The sequence below is a fragment of the Oncorhynchus keta genome, chromosome 37 (genome assembly GCF_023373465.1).
Source record: "Oncorhynchus keta strain PuntledgeMale-10-30-2019 chromosome 37, Oket_V2, whole genome shotgun sequence".
In the NCBI taxonomy this organism is placed as follows: Eukaryota; Metazoa; Chordata; class Actinopteri; order Salmoniformes; family Salmonidae; genus Oncorhynchus; species Oncorhynchus keta.
Genome location: NC_068457.1, coordinates 26,627,326 through 26,642,536, shown reverse-complemented (window position 1 = coordinate 26,642,536; position 15,211 = coordinate 26,627,326). Strand labels below are relative to the sequence as shown.

At 44.6% G+C, this 15,211-nt stretch overlaps 1 protein-coding gene across 1 annotated transcript in view; it reads right to left on the bottom strand.

Moving 5' to 3' along the window:
- Positions 1–1,216: 1,216 nt before the first annotated feature.
- Positions 1,217–15,211, bottom strand: part of LOC127916629 (DNA annealing helicase and endonuclease ZRANB3-like) — a 41,759-nt gene continuing 27,764 nt past the window's right edge. Inside the window, 7 exon segments of the mRNA XM_052498939.1 lie at positions 1,217–1,773; positions 5,142–5,273; positions 7,763–7,952; positions 8,120–8,291; positions 12,216–12,229; positions 12,465–12,617; positions 14,952–15,094. Coding sequence (XP_052354899.1) covers positions 1,675–1,773; positions 5,142–5,273; positions 7,763–7,952; positions 8,120–8,291; positions 12,216–12,229; positions 12,465–12,617; positions 14,952–15,094 — 903 coding nt within the window. The 3' untranslated portion in view covers positions 1,217–1,674.

The following is a 15,211-nucleotide window of genomic DNA, read 5'->3' as shown; positions in this document are numbered from 1 at the left end:
TGACAAAGACACTACCAACTAGACTACATGTAGAGGACATAAAGACACTATCAACTAGACTACATGTAGAGGACATAAAGACACTACCAACTAGACTACATGTAGAGGACATAAAGACACTACCAACTAGACTACATGTAGAGGACATAAAGACACTACCAACTAGACTACATGTAGAGGACATAAAGACACTATCAACTAGACGACATGTAGATGACATAAAGACACTACCAACTAGACTACATGTAGAGGACATAAAGACACTATCAACTAGACTACATGTAGAGGACATAAAGACACTACCAACTAGACTACATGTAGAGGACATAAAGACACTACCAACTAGACTACATGTAGAGGACATAAAGACACTATCAACTAGACTACATGTAGAGGACATAAAGACACTATCAACTAGACTACATGTAGAGGACATAAAGACACTACCAACTAGACTACATGTAGAGGACATAAAGACACTATCAACTAGACTACATGTAGAGGACATAAAGACACTATCAACTAGACTACATGTAGAGGACATAAAGACACTACCAACTAGACTACATGTAGAGGACATAAAGACACTATCAACTAGACTACATGTAGATGACAAAGACACTACCAACTAGACTACATGTAGAGGACATAAAGACACTATCAACTAGACTACATGTAGAGGACATAAAGACACTACCAACTAGACTACATGTAGAGGACATAAAGACACTACCAACTAGACTACATGTAGAGGACATAAAGACACTACCAACTAGACTACATGTAGAGGACATAAAGACACTATCAACTAGACTACATGTAGATGACAAAGACACTACCAACTAGACTACATGTAGAGGACATAAAGACACTACCAACTAGACTACATGTAGAGGACATAAAGACACTATCAACTAGACTACATGTAGAGGACATAAAGACACTATCAACTAGACTACATGTAGAGGACATAAAGACACTACCAACTAGACTACATGTAGAGGACATAAAGACACTATCAACTAGACTACATGTAGAGGACATAAAGACACTACCAACTAGACTACATGTAGAGGACATGAAGGAAAACACTTGTGATATCCTGTCAAGATGTAAACTAGAGCATCACACATCAGGGTTTTTCTACCAAGTTTGCACAACCTAAAATAGCAGCGAGCGCTCGGCAGGCATGCAGGCAGGCTGGCAACTCAAACAGGCAGCAGCCTGCCCAGCTTGGTTCAGTTCAGCCTGTATCTGAGCTAGATAAGCCCGTTATAAATCAACCCAGGCTCACTGCTGACGGTTTGGGGACAACATGGGAAGGAGCGGAGCTGCTCATTTGGAACATTTGCATTTGATACAGGCAGCATTGTTTAGTAAAATCTATTCAGGTAACTCAACAAAATCAACCCTGAAAGAACAGTGTTCACATCAACACTCTCAAGGATCCAACTTGAACATGATGTCATGAAAGGAAGGAGGCGATGTTCCTCTACATTGGATTGCTGGTGAATCCATAACCCGGACATCAGTGGCAGCATTGAGAACCAACCGTGACATGTAGCCTTCTTCACAGAGATGACAACACACTGAAGAAACATCCTTCCTATGTCACTCAGTACTCCTCCAACTTTCCCTCCTTCCTTGGTTGAGGAAAACATTTAGTTTCAATGTTCATTTCTTTATGAAGAAGCGAGTGATGTCTGAAGCCACCTTGGAGGCTGCCAGTCCTTTCTTCATCTGGCTTCTGTCCTTGGCTTGCTGAGCTGTCCTCTGTAAAACAAACAGCCTACTGTCATCAATACTCTGTCCTCTGTAAAACAAACAGCCTACTGTCATCAATACTCTGTCCTCTGTACTCTGTCCTCTGTAAAACAAACAGCCTACTGTCATCAGTACTCTGTCCTCTGTAAAACAAAAAGCCTACTGTCATCAATACTCTGTCCTCTGTAAAACAAAAGCCTACTGTCATCAGTACTCTGTCCTCTGTAAAACAAACAGCCTACTGTCATCAATACTCTGTCCTCTGTAAAACAAACAGCCTACTGTCATCAGTACTCTGTCCTCTGTAAAACAAAAAGCCTACTGTCATCAATACTCTGTCCTCTGTAAAACAAAAAGCCTACTGTCATCAGTACTCTGTCCTCTGTAAAACAAACAGCCTACTGTCATCAGTACTCTGTCCTCTGTAAAACAAACAGCCTACTGTCATCAGTACTCTGTCCACTGTAAAACAAACAGCCTACTGTAATCAGTACTCTGTCCTCTGTAAAACAAACAGCCTACTGTCATCAGTACTCTGTCCACTGTAAAACAAAAAGCCTACTGTCATCAATACTCTGTCCTCTGTAAAACAAAAAGCCTACTGTCATCAGTACTCTGTCCTCTGTAAAACAAAAAGCCTACTGTCATCAGTACTCTGTCCTCTGTAAAACAAACAGCCTACTGTCATCAGTACTCTGTCCACTGTAAAACAAACAGCCTACTGTCATCAGTACTCTGTCCTCTGTAAAACAAACAGCATTCTGTCATCAGTACTCTGTCCTCTGTAAAACAAATAGCCTACTGTCATCAATACTCTGTCCTCTGTAAAACAAACAGCCTACTGTCATCAATACTCTGTCCTCTGTAAAACAAACAGCATTCTGTCATCAATACTCTGTAAAACAAACAGCCTACTGTCATCAATACTTCTGTCATTAATACTGTATTATACTATAACATGGACCACTTTATACTGTAACATGGTATGATATTATAACATGGTTTATACTATAACATATTATACTATAACATGGTATTGTATTATAACATGGTATTGTATTATAACATGGTATTATATTATAACATGGTATTATATTATAACAGAATTATAACATGGTGGTGTATTATACTATAACATGGTATTATACTATAACATGGTATTATATTATAACATGGTATTATAACATAGTATTATAACATGGTGGTGTATTATACTATAACATGGTATTATACTATAACATGGTATTGTAATATACTAAAACGTGGTATGGTATTATAACATGGTGGTGTATTATACTATAACATGGTATTATATTAGAACATTGTATTATAACATAGTATTATATTATAACATGGTATTGTATTGTATTATATCATGGTATTATATTATAACATGGTATTGTATTATACTATAACGTGGTATTGTATTATATTATAACATAGTATTATAACATGGTGGTGTATTATACTATAACATTGTATTATAACATGGTATTATATTATAACATTGTATTATAACATGGTATTATATTATAACATTGTATTATAACATGGTATTATATTATAACATAGTATTATAACATGGTGGTGTATTATAACATTGTATTATAACATGGTATTATATTATAACATTGTATTATAACATAGTATTATATTATAACATGGTATTGTATTGTATTATATCATGGTATTATATTATAACATGGTATTGTATTATACTATAACGTGGTATTGTATTATATTATAACATGGTATTATAACATGGTATTATATTATAACATGGTATTAAATTATAACATGGTATTATATTATAACATGGTATTATACTATAACATGGTAATATAACATGGTATTATATTATAACATGGTATTATACTATAACATGGTATTATATTATAACATGGTATTGTATTATACTATAACGTGGTATTGTATTATATTATAACATGGTAATATAACATGGTATTATATTATAACATGGTATTAAATTATAACATGGTATTATATTATAACATGGTATTATACTATAACATGGTAATATAACATGGTATTATATTATAACATGGTATTATACTATAACATGGTATTATACTATAACATGGTAATATAACATGGTATGGTATTATAACATGGTATGTATGGTATTATATCATGGTGTTATAGCATGGTAATATAACATGGTATTGTAATATATCATGGTATTATATTATAACATGGTATGATATTATAACATGGTATTATAACATGGTATGATATTATAACATGGTATTATATTATAACATGGTATGATATTATAACATGGTATGATATTATAACATGGTATGATATTATAACATGGTATGATATTACAACATGGTATTATAACATGGTATGATATTACAACATGGTATGATATCATGGTGGTGGTTTGAGAGGGCATATGGGTGTAATGAAGCACCATGTGGGACTGAGTGTTTATGGACACAGAGGAACGGGGACCAGGACCCTTGTGGTTCTGTGGCAGACGGTGCAGAGTGTCTGTAGGTTGTCCAGGGAACACTGTGTGTCTGTGTGTGATGGTGTGTGTGTGTGTCTGTGTGTACTGGACTCTTACGGTTCTGTGGCAGACGGTGCAGAGTGTCTGTAGGTTGTCCAGGGAACACTGTGTGTCTGTGTGTGATGGTGTGTGTGTGTGTGTCTGTGTGTACTGGACTCTTACGGTTCTGTGGCAGACGGTGCAGAGTGTCTGTAGGTTGTCCAGGGAACACTGTGTGTCTGTGTGTGATGGTGTGTGTGTGTGTGTCTGTGTGTACTGGACTCTTACGGTTCTGTGGCAGACGGTGCAGAGTGTCTGTAGGTTGTCCAGGGAACACTGTGTGTCTGTGTGTGATGGTGTGTGTGTCTGTGTGTACTGGACTCTTACGGTTCTGTGGCAGACGGTGCAGAGTGTCTGTAGGTTGTCCAGGGAACACTGTGTGTCTGTGTGTGATGGTGTGTGTACTGGACTCTTACGGTTCTGTGGCAGACGGTGCAGAGTGTCTGTAGGTTGTCCAGGGAACACTGTGTGTCTGTGTGTGATGGTGTGTGTACTGGACTCTTACGGTTCTGTGGCAGACGGTGCAGAGTGTCTGTAGGTTGTCCAGGGAACACTGTGTGTCTGTGTGTGATGGTGTGTGTGTGTGTCTGTGTGTACTGGACTCTTACGGTTCTGTGGCAGACGGTGCAGAGTGTCTGTAGGTTGTCCAGGGAACACTGTGTGTCTGTGTGTGATGGTGTGTGTGTGTGTCTGTGTGTACTGGACTCTTACGGTTCTGTGGCAGACGGTGCAGAGTGTCTGTAGGTTGTCCAGGGAACACTGTGTGTCTGTGTGTGTGTGTGTGTGTGTACTGGACTCTTACGGTTCTGTGGCAGACGGTGCAGAGTGTCTGTAGGTTGTCCAGGGAACACTGTCCTCCCCCACTGTAGACGGGTCGGATGTGGTCCACCTGCCAGAACTGACCCTCCGCGGGGGCACGGATCATCTCATTCAGCTGGACACAACACAGACCATTTTAATAAACACATTCCTCAGTAAAGGAGGTAGTATAATGATTATATAATTTACAGTTTTAAAAGCTCAAATGGATAAAAAAAAACAATTTGGTATAAGAAATATTTGTAAAATCCCTTGTGAGTTTTGTCCATGTGTTTTTCATAATAGGATCTTGTCAACCTTCCCATGTCAGCATCACATTTCCTTCGCCTGTCTGTCTTCAGACAGAGAGAATGACAAGGCTCTAATGGAAGAGAACGAGCTGGGGACTCTGGGAACAGGTAGGAACTCAAACGCCTGTAATTCTAGTTCTATGGCCTGGAGCTGGGGAACACTAGAACCAAAATGGAGGCATTTCAGTTTGAAGCTAAGCCTTTTCTTTTCTTCACTTTATGTGGAAAGAGCCAGAGAAGGGGAACCCTGGGGACAATTCAGCTCAGAAATCAATCTCCATTCCTGGGTAGAAGCGGTAGATAGAGTAGCGCTCTCCCAACATTAGCCACAAGAGAACCGGGGGCGCGTCACATACCGACAGAGGAGAAGAAAAGCAAAGCTGTACTCAGGAACAAGCTCCGTTCCACCACGACTACCGACCCACCTCCACCCCTCCTCGCTCCATACATTCCCCCACTGGTCTACTAATGTCTTAGGAAGCCTTTACTAAAGCTAGAGTCCTCAGACCTCCTATACAGCGCACCAATACAATGTGTTAATCAGCAGTTGTTCTGTGGTTTCTGTGCAGTACAGAGGACCTGTTAGTGTTAGGCCAAATCCATCCATTGATCTGTGAGCGAGAAGGCAGAAGGTCTTTTCCAGTAGAAATGGCAGAGTCAAATCTAACAGGCTCTTGGCTGAGGTGAGGTTGAGCTGTGGGAGAAATCCATGGAGGATCTGACAGTACTGGCCAATCTATTCACTGTGAGCCGAGAGAGAGGAAGTCACACACACACAGGTTGAGAGAGGAACTTGTGTGTCCACAGTACAGTACACCCCCGTCCACCCACCCATCTAATGGTTTATCTTCCCCAGCACAAAGCAGCAGTTTCCAGGGAAGATAAGTGTCAGTCAGTAGTAGAGAGGACTGAGTCCCTCTCATTTCACTCTCTTCTCTGTGTTCTCCCCTCCTCTCCCAGTGTATAATATAATGTCTACTAAAGCCTTTAGTCCCCCAGATCCAGGGGTTAGTTGGAACAGGTGAAACCCGTCTGTTCTCGACACTACACACGTTGCTTTATATCAGAAGTGGCTTCAAATGTCTAAATGGGTCCTATCCAGTTCAGTGTTTTCTGTACTTCAGTAATGTGATATGCTCATTTGAGAAGAGAGATGATGATACTGCTCTTTGATAAATCCAGTTGAAAATCAACCCACATCAATAGTATGACTGTTCTCTCTGTCTGTAGATTTGTGCACCTTTAAAAAGCTCATGTCTGTAAAGGGCTCATAAAGTCATGTAGAAGACTGTATCCTGGCTAAGAGAGCTCAGGTAGTGTAGGTCAGACCCCATACAGAGTAATGGAATGGTCCTAGGTCACCCCATACAGAGTAATGGAATGGTCCTAGGTCACCCCATACAGAGTAATGGAATGGTCCTAGGTCACCCCATACAGAGTAATGGAATGCTCCTAGGTCACCCCATACAGAGTAATGGAATGCTCCTAGGTCCCCCCATACAGAGTAATGGAATGCTCCTAGGTCCCCCATACAGAGTAATGGAATGCTCCTAGGTCCCCCATACAGAGTAATGGAATGCTCCTAGGTCCCCCCATACAGAGTAATGGAATGCTCCTAGGTCCCCCCATACAGAGTAATGGAATGCTCCTAGGTCCCCCATACAGAGTAATGGAATGCTCCTAGGTCCCCCCATACAGAGTAATGGAATGCTCCTAGGTCCCCCCATACAGAGTAATGGAATGCTCCTAGGTCCCCCATACAGAGTAATGGAATGCTCCTAGGTCCCCCATACAGAGTAATGGAATGCTCCTAGGTCCCCCATACAGAGTAATGGAATGCTCCTAGGTCCCCCATACAGAGTAATGGAATGCTCCTAGGTCCCCCATACAGAGTAATGGAATGGTCCTAGGTCCCCCATACAGAGTAATGGAATGAGTCCTAGGTCCCCCATACAGAGTAATGGAATGGTCCTAGGTCCCCCATACAGAGTAATGGAATGCTCCTAGGTCCCCCATACAGAGTAATGGAATGGTCCTAGGTCCCCCATACAGAGTAATGGAATGCTCCTAGGTCCCCCATACAGAGTAATGGAATGCTCCTAGGTCCCCCATACAGAGTAATGGAATGCCCTAGGTCCCCCATACAGAGTAATGGAATGCTCCTAGGTCCCCCATACAGAGTAATGGAATGCTCCTAGGTCCCCCATACAGAGTAATGGAATGCTCCTAGGTCCCCCATACAGAGTAATGGAATGCTCCTAGGTCCCTCTCTGTATCACAGACCTGGGGGATAAAGACATCCAAACCAACCAACCTGTTTGAGTGACAGCTGGGCCAGCCAGGTGTTCTCTAGCATCTCCTTCCTGTGTGTGGGCGGGGCGTCCCCCTTCAGGTACAGCTGGTGGGCTTGCAGGCCGCAGCTCTGACACACCCCCTGCTCCGTCTGCAGTACCCGGGCACGCATGTAGGCCTGGCTGGAGCGCAGCTGGAACTCCTCCTGACACCTATGATAGGATAGATGAAGTAGAATACAACAGAATAACTTGATGTTTTCTTTGTAGAGCTTTAATTAAGGAACGCAGTAGGCCTACGAGGCAACACTAATAATAGCAGGATATACAACACCACTGATGGGTGAACTTGGCTTAACTTTGATGATGCTTCTACTTACGTCTGGCTACAGAAGCAGGTGTCCCAGGCTCCTCCTGTGGACCCACAGACCTTGTGGCAGGACAGACACAAGGGTCGACCCTCACTGTCCAGCACCTGCAGGTACCCAGCTTCAGCCTCTGACGGGCCCTCAGGAGCACCAACACGGAGGCTCTGGGTGCACCTCGGATGGTCTGGGGGAGAGATGGAAAGAGACAGACACAGAGAGGGAGGGAGGATTGTCAGTCATCTGCCCAACAAGTGAATAAACAGTATTAATCCACTGGGCACAGACATCAATTCAACGTTGGTTCAATGTAATTTCATTGACATGACGATTCCGTCTGCCTTGCGGTCAGACGCCAAGCAGTTGCCGTACCAGGCAGTGATGCAACCAGGCAGTGATGCAACCAGGCAGTGATGCAACCAGGCAGTGATGCAACCAGGCAGTGATGCAACCAGTTGCAGCTGTAGAACCTTTCGAGGATCTCAGGACCCATGCCAAATCTTTTCAGTCTCCTGAGGGGGATTAGGCTTTGTCGTGCCCTCTTCACGACTGTCTTGGTGTGTTAGGATCATGTTAGTTTGTTGGTGATGTCCTCTTCATGACTGTCTTGGTGTGTTTGGACCATTCTAGTTTGTTGGTGATGTCCTCTTCATGACTGTCTTGGTGTGTTTGGACCATGTTAGTTTGTTGGTGATGTGTCCTCTTCATGACTGTCTTGGTGTGTTTGGACCATGTTAGTTTGTTGGTGATGTGTCCTCTTCATGACTGTCTTGGTGTGTTTGGACCATTCTAGTTTGTTGGTGATGTCCTCTTCATGACTGTCTTGGTGTGTTTGGACCATGTTAGTTTGTTGGTGATGTGGACACCAAGGAACTTGAAGCTCTCAACCTGCTCCACTAAAGCCCTGTCGATGACAATGGGGGCGTGCTCGGTCCTCCTTTTCCTGTAGTCCACAATCATCTCCTTAGTCTTGGTTACGTTGAGGGATAGGTTATTCTAGCACCACCCAGCCAGGTCTCTGACCTCCTCCCTATAGGCTGTCTCGTCGTTGATCAGACCTACCCCTGTTGTGCTGACTGCAAACTTAATGATGGTGTTGGAGTTGTGCCTGGCCATGCAGTCGTGGGTGAACAGGGAGTACAGGAGGGGACTGAGCATGCACCCCTGAGGGGCTCCAGTGTTGAGGATCAGCGTGGCAGATGTCTTGCTACCTACCCTCACCACCTAGGGACGGCCCGTCAGGAAGTCCAGGATTCAGTGGCAGAGGGAGGTGTTTAGTCCCAGGATCCTTAGCTTAATGATGAGCTTTGTGGGCACTATGGTGTTGAACGCTGAGCTGTAGTCAATGAACAGGATTCTCACGTAGGTGTTATTTTTGTCCAGGTGGGAAAGGGCAGTGTGGAGTGCAAAAGAGATTGCATCATCTGTGGATCTGTTTGGGCGGTATGCAAATTGGAGTGGGTCTAGCGTTTCTGGGATAATGGTGTTGATGTGAGCCATTACCAGTCTTTCAAAGCACCTCATGTCTACATACGTGAGTGCTACGGGTCTGTAGTCATTTAGGCAGAACAAATGTTCTTGGGCACAGGGACTATGGTGGTCTGCTTGAAACATGTTGATATTACAGATTCAATCAGGGACATGTTGAAAATGTCAGTGAAGACATCTGCCAGTTGGTCAGCACATGCCCGGAGCACATGTCCTGGTAAACCGTCTGGCCCCGCAGCCTTGTGAATAATGACCTGTTTAAAAAGGTCTTACTCACGTCAGCTATGGAGAAGGTGATCACACAGTCTGGAACAGCTGATGCTCTCATGCATGCCTCAGTGTTGCTTGCCTCGAAGCTAGCATAGAAGTGACTGTGACGCGGCTGTGTTTCCATATGTAGTCCGTAATAATTTGCAAGCCCTGCCACATCCGACGAGCATATAGAGCCTCGCTACTGTATAGAGCCTCGCTACTGTATAGAGCCTCGCTACTGTATAGAGCCTCGCTACTGTATAGAGCCTCGCTACTGTACAGAGCCTAGCTACTGTACAGAGCCTCGCTACTGTATAGAGCCTCGCTACTGTATAGAGCCTCGCTACTGTATAGAGCCTCGCTACTGTATAGAGCCTAGCTACTGTATAGCTACTGTACAGAGCCTAGCTACTGTACAGAGCCTAGCTACTGTATAGAGCCTCGCTACTGTACAGAGCCTCCTAGCTACTGTATAGAGCCTCGCTACTGTATAGAGCCTGTACTAGAGCCTAGCTACTGTATAGAGCCTAGCTACTGTATAGAGCCTAGCTACTGTATAGAGCCTCGCTACTGTATAGAGCCTAGCTACTGTATAGAGCCTAGCTACTGTATAGAGCCTAGCTGTATAGAGCCTCGCTACTGCTACTGTATAGAGCCTAGCTACTGTATAGAGCCTAGCTACTGTATAGAGCCTAGCTACTGTATAGAGCCTAGCTACTGTATAGCTACTGTATAGAGCCTAGCTACTGTATAGCTACTGTACAGAGCCTAGCTGCTACTGAGAGCCTAGCTACTGTACCTGCTACTGTAGAGCCTAGCTACTGTATAGAGCCTAGCTACTGTACTGTAGAGCCTAGCTACTGTATAGAGCCTAGCTACTGTATAGAGCCTCGCTGTACTGAGCCTACAGAGAGCCTAGCTACTGTACAGAGCCTCGCTACTGTATAGAGCCTAGCTACTGTACAGAGCCTAGCTACTGTATAGAGCCTCGCTACTGTATAGAGCCTAGCTACTGTATAGAGCCTAGCTACTGTATAGAGCCTAGCTACTGTATAGAGCCTAGCTACTGTACAGAGCCTCGCTACTGTATAGAGCCTAGCTACTGTACAGAGCCTAGCTACTGTACAGAGCCTCGCTACTGTACAGAGCCTGTACTGCCTAGCTACTGTATAGAGCCTCGCTACTGCTACTGTATAGAGCCTCGCTACTGTATAGAGCCTAGCTACTGTATAGAGCCTAGCTACTGTATAGAGCCTCGCTACTGTATAGAGCCTCGCTACTGTATAGAGCCTCGCTACTGTATAGAGCCTCGCTACTGTATAGAGCCTAGCTACTGTATAGAGCCTCGCTACTGTATATAGCCTAGCTACTGTTATTTTCTTTTTACTGTTTTATTTCTTATCTTACCTATTGTTCACCTAATACCTTTTTTGCACTATTGGTTAGAGCCTGTATGTAAGCATTTCACTGTATGGTCTACTCTACACTGTATGGTCTACTCTACACTGTATGGTCTACTCTACACTGTATGGTCTACTCTACACTGTATGGTCTACTCTACACTGCATGGTCTACTCTACACTGTATGGTCTACTCTACACTGCATGGTCTACTCTACACTGCATGGTCTACTCTACACTGCATGGTCTACTCTACACTGCATGGTCTACTCTACACTGCATGGTCTACTCTACACTGCATGGTCTACTCTACACCTGTTGTAGTCGACGCACGTGACAAATAAACTTAGATTTGAAACAACGTTGATTCAACCAGTGTGTGGAAGCTCCTGTATTACTATAGAGTTACAAGGCATTCATTCAATAGGAACATCTAAGCATGGCTTTGGGGAGCAGGGACATATGGTTGTTGTCTGTGTGAGTCGTCCTCCTGGCTGGAGAAGCAGAGGGAGAGGAAGGTGAGCCTGGACCACTGCCACAGACTGGATGTGTTTCCTACAGCGCTCCATCAGGGTACTTGCCTGTTCACACGTTAGGGAACAGATGGGACACGGCTCTCTGGAGCGCCCCCGATGATCCTCGGACCAATCAGCAAGACTCGCTGGGTGAGAGAGAAAGAGCCAGTCCCTGTGGTGGTTGCCATAGCGATGTGCTCCATCTATCCAACAAGCCTTCAGTCAATTGCCTCTAAAACAGTGGATTATAGCCTGGTCGCTCTGTGGTAAACACTCACTGGTCCCATAGCCTCTAAAACAGTGGATTATAGCCTGGTTCTCTGTGGTAAACACTCACTGGTCCCATAGCCTCTAAAACAGTGGATTATAGCCTGGTTGCTCTGTGGTAAACACTCACTGGTCCCATAGCCTCTAAAACAGTGGATTATAGCCTGGTTCTCTGTGGTAAACACTCACTGGTCTTGTACAGTCTAAGAAGACATAGACAAGTGTTCATTGAGCCTCACTGGCGAAACCCACGAAAAGACAGACTTACTTCAACCTTCTAAACGTCAACTGAGGACACATTTAGTTCCTTGGGTATTGAACAATTGTACAGACAGGACATACCGTGGTCTTTCAATGTAATATCATTTCAATGTGGAGGAGAAAGTTTGGCACTGTGAACTAGTGTTGCTATGACTCTCTAGGAGACTGGAGACCTACTTCTCTGGGACGGAGGCAGAGGTGTTGGGCCGTGACATAGAGGCAGTTCTCCTCTTGGTGAAGAAGATCTCCTTGTTGACCATGCGGACAGTTCCTCCATCACACTGGGCCTTACTGAGAGAGGCCTGGGACACATCTTCTTTAGTTAGATACCTGGATGGAGGGAGGAAGAGTATGGTTAGATACCTGGATGGAGGGAGGAAGAGTATGGTTAGATACCTGGATGGAGGGAGGAAGAGTATGGTTAGATACCTGGATGGAGGGAGGAAGAGTATGTTTAGATACCTGGATGGAGGGTAGAAGAGTATGGTTAGGTACCTGGATGGAGGGAGGAAGAGTATGGTTAGATACCTGGATGGAGGGAGGAAGAGTATGGTTAGATACCTGGATGGAGGGAGGAAGAGTATGGTTAGGTACCAGAACGGAGGGATGGGGAGGAGAGTGGGAGTTTGGTTAGGATGAAGGGAGGCAGGCAGGCAGGGAGGGAGGAGGAAGTTACTTGGGGGGAGGAAGGATGAAAAGGAGGAGGAAGAGTAAGGTCAGATAGCTGGATGAGGAGAGGAAGGATGAGAAGGAGGAGGAAGAGTAAGGTCAGATAGCTGGATGAGGAGAGGAAGGATGAGAAGGAGGAGGAAGAGTAAGGTCAGATAGCTGGATGAGGAGAGGAAGGATGAGAAGGAGGAGGAAGAGTAAGGTCAGATAGCTGGATGAGGAGAGGAAGGATGAGAAGGAGGAGGAAGAGTAAGGTCAGATAGCTGGATGAGGAGAGGAAGGATGAGAAGGAGGAGGAAGAGTAAGGTCAGATAGCTGGATGAGGAGAGGAAGGATGAGAAGGAGGAGGAAGAGTAAGGTCAGATAGCTGGATGAGGAGAGGAAGGATGAGAAGGAGGAGGAAGAGTAAGGTCAGATAGCTGGATGAGGAGAGGAAGGATGAGAAGGAGGAGGAAGAGTAAGGTCAGATAGCTGGATGAGGAGAGGAAGGATGAGAAGGAGGAGGAAGAGTAAGGTCAGATAGCTGGATGAGGAGAGGAAGGATGAGAAGGAGGAGGAAGAGTAAGGTCAGATAGCTGGATGAGGAGAGGAAGGGGACACATCAAAGAGGAGGAATCTTGAAGAAAGGAGGAGGAAGAGGAGGAAGAAGAGAGGAAGGGGCAGATTTGCATGAAAGAAAGAAGGGGTGAGGGGACTGTTGGGCTTCAAACAGCCCAGTGTAGAGAGGCTGGATGAAAGGACATGAAAGCCAGGTCCAGCTGACAGTAGTACTGAGAGGTGTGTGTGTGTGTGTGTGTGTGTGTGTGTGTGTGTGTGTGTGTGTGTGTGTGTGTGTGTGTGTGTGTGTGTGTGTGTGTGTGTGTCTAAAAGGCTAAACTGATCCTATATCAGCAGCACTCCTACTCTGACTCCCTTTGTGAAGTTCTTTAGGACAACCCAGCACAGCACTACAGCAGAGTCTAACTAACCTCAGGATAATCACCTTCCAACTACAGGATAATCACCTTCCCATCCATCTCCTTACTACAAGATAATCACCTTCCTACTACAAGATAATCACCTTCCCATCCAACTCTTTACTACAGGATAATCACCTTCCCATCCATCTCCTTACTACAGGATAATCACCTTCCCATCCATCTCCTACTACAAGATAATCACCTTCCCATCCATTTCCTACTACAAGATAATCACCTTCCCATCCATCTCCCTACTACAGGATAATCACCTTCCCATCCATCTCCTTACTACAGGATAATCACCTTCCCATCCATCTCTTTACTGCACACTAATCACCTTCCCATCCATCTCCTACTACAAGATAATCACCTTCCCATCCATCTCCCTACTACAGGATAATCACCTTCCCATCCATCTCCCTACTACAGGATAATCACCTTCCCATCCATCTCCTTACTACAAAATAATCACCTTCCCATCCATCTCCTTACTACAAGATAATCACCTTCCCATCCATCTCCTTACTACACAATAATCACCTTCCCATCCATCTCCTTACTACAAGATAATCACCTTCCCATCCATCTCCTTACTACAGGATAATCACCTTCCCATCCATCTCCTTACTACAGGATAATCACCTTCCCATCCATCTCCTTACTCCATCTTCCTTACTATCTCCTTACTACAGGATAATCACCTTCCCATCCATCTCCAGTTACAGTGTGAATCTCTACCTCTGTAGGAACCAGGGTTCCCAGTTGGACTTCGTTTCTACCATACTACCATACTACCATACTTTCTCAGCATGAAGTCTTTAACCAACATATCATCTCTGGAAATCAGCTTGATGATTAGCGAATAAATCCCACATTCTGTCAAATGCTTTCCTCCTACGTCCACTGTGATTGGCTCTTGAGACACCCACCCCCACATGAACCAGGATGAATCTGTGATTAACTGATGCCGTCTGGGCACCAACACAGCAGGATGGAGACATAGGACAGGTTCAACCCCCCTCCCCCCACCACCTACCTCTTGGTGCTGCTGTGTTTGCGCTGGGTGCTGGTCAGTTGGTCCAGGACCAGGACTGGGCTGCAGAACAGGAGACCACTGCGGCGGATCAGTCTCTGCTTCATGGCTGTCAGAGTGCTCCACTGCTGGACAAACCTCAATATCTGACCCACACAGAGAGAGTCACAACACCACTTTAAACCTCAGTACCTGACCCACACAGAGTCACAACACCACTTTAAACCTCAGTACCTGACCCACACAGAGAGAGTCACAACACC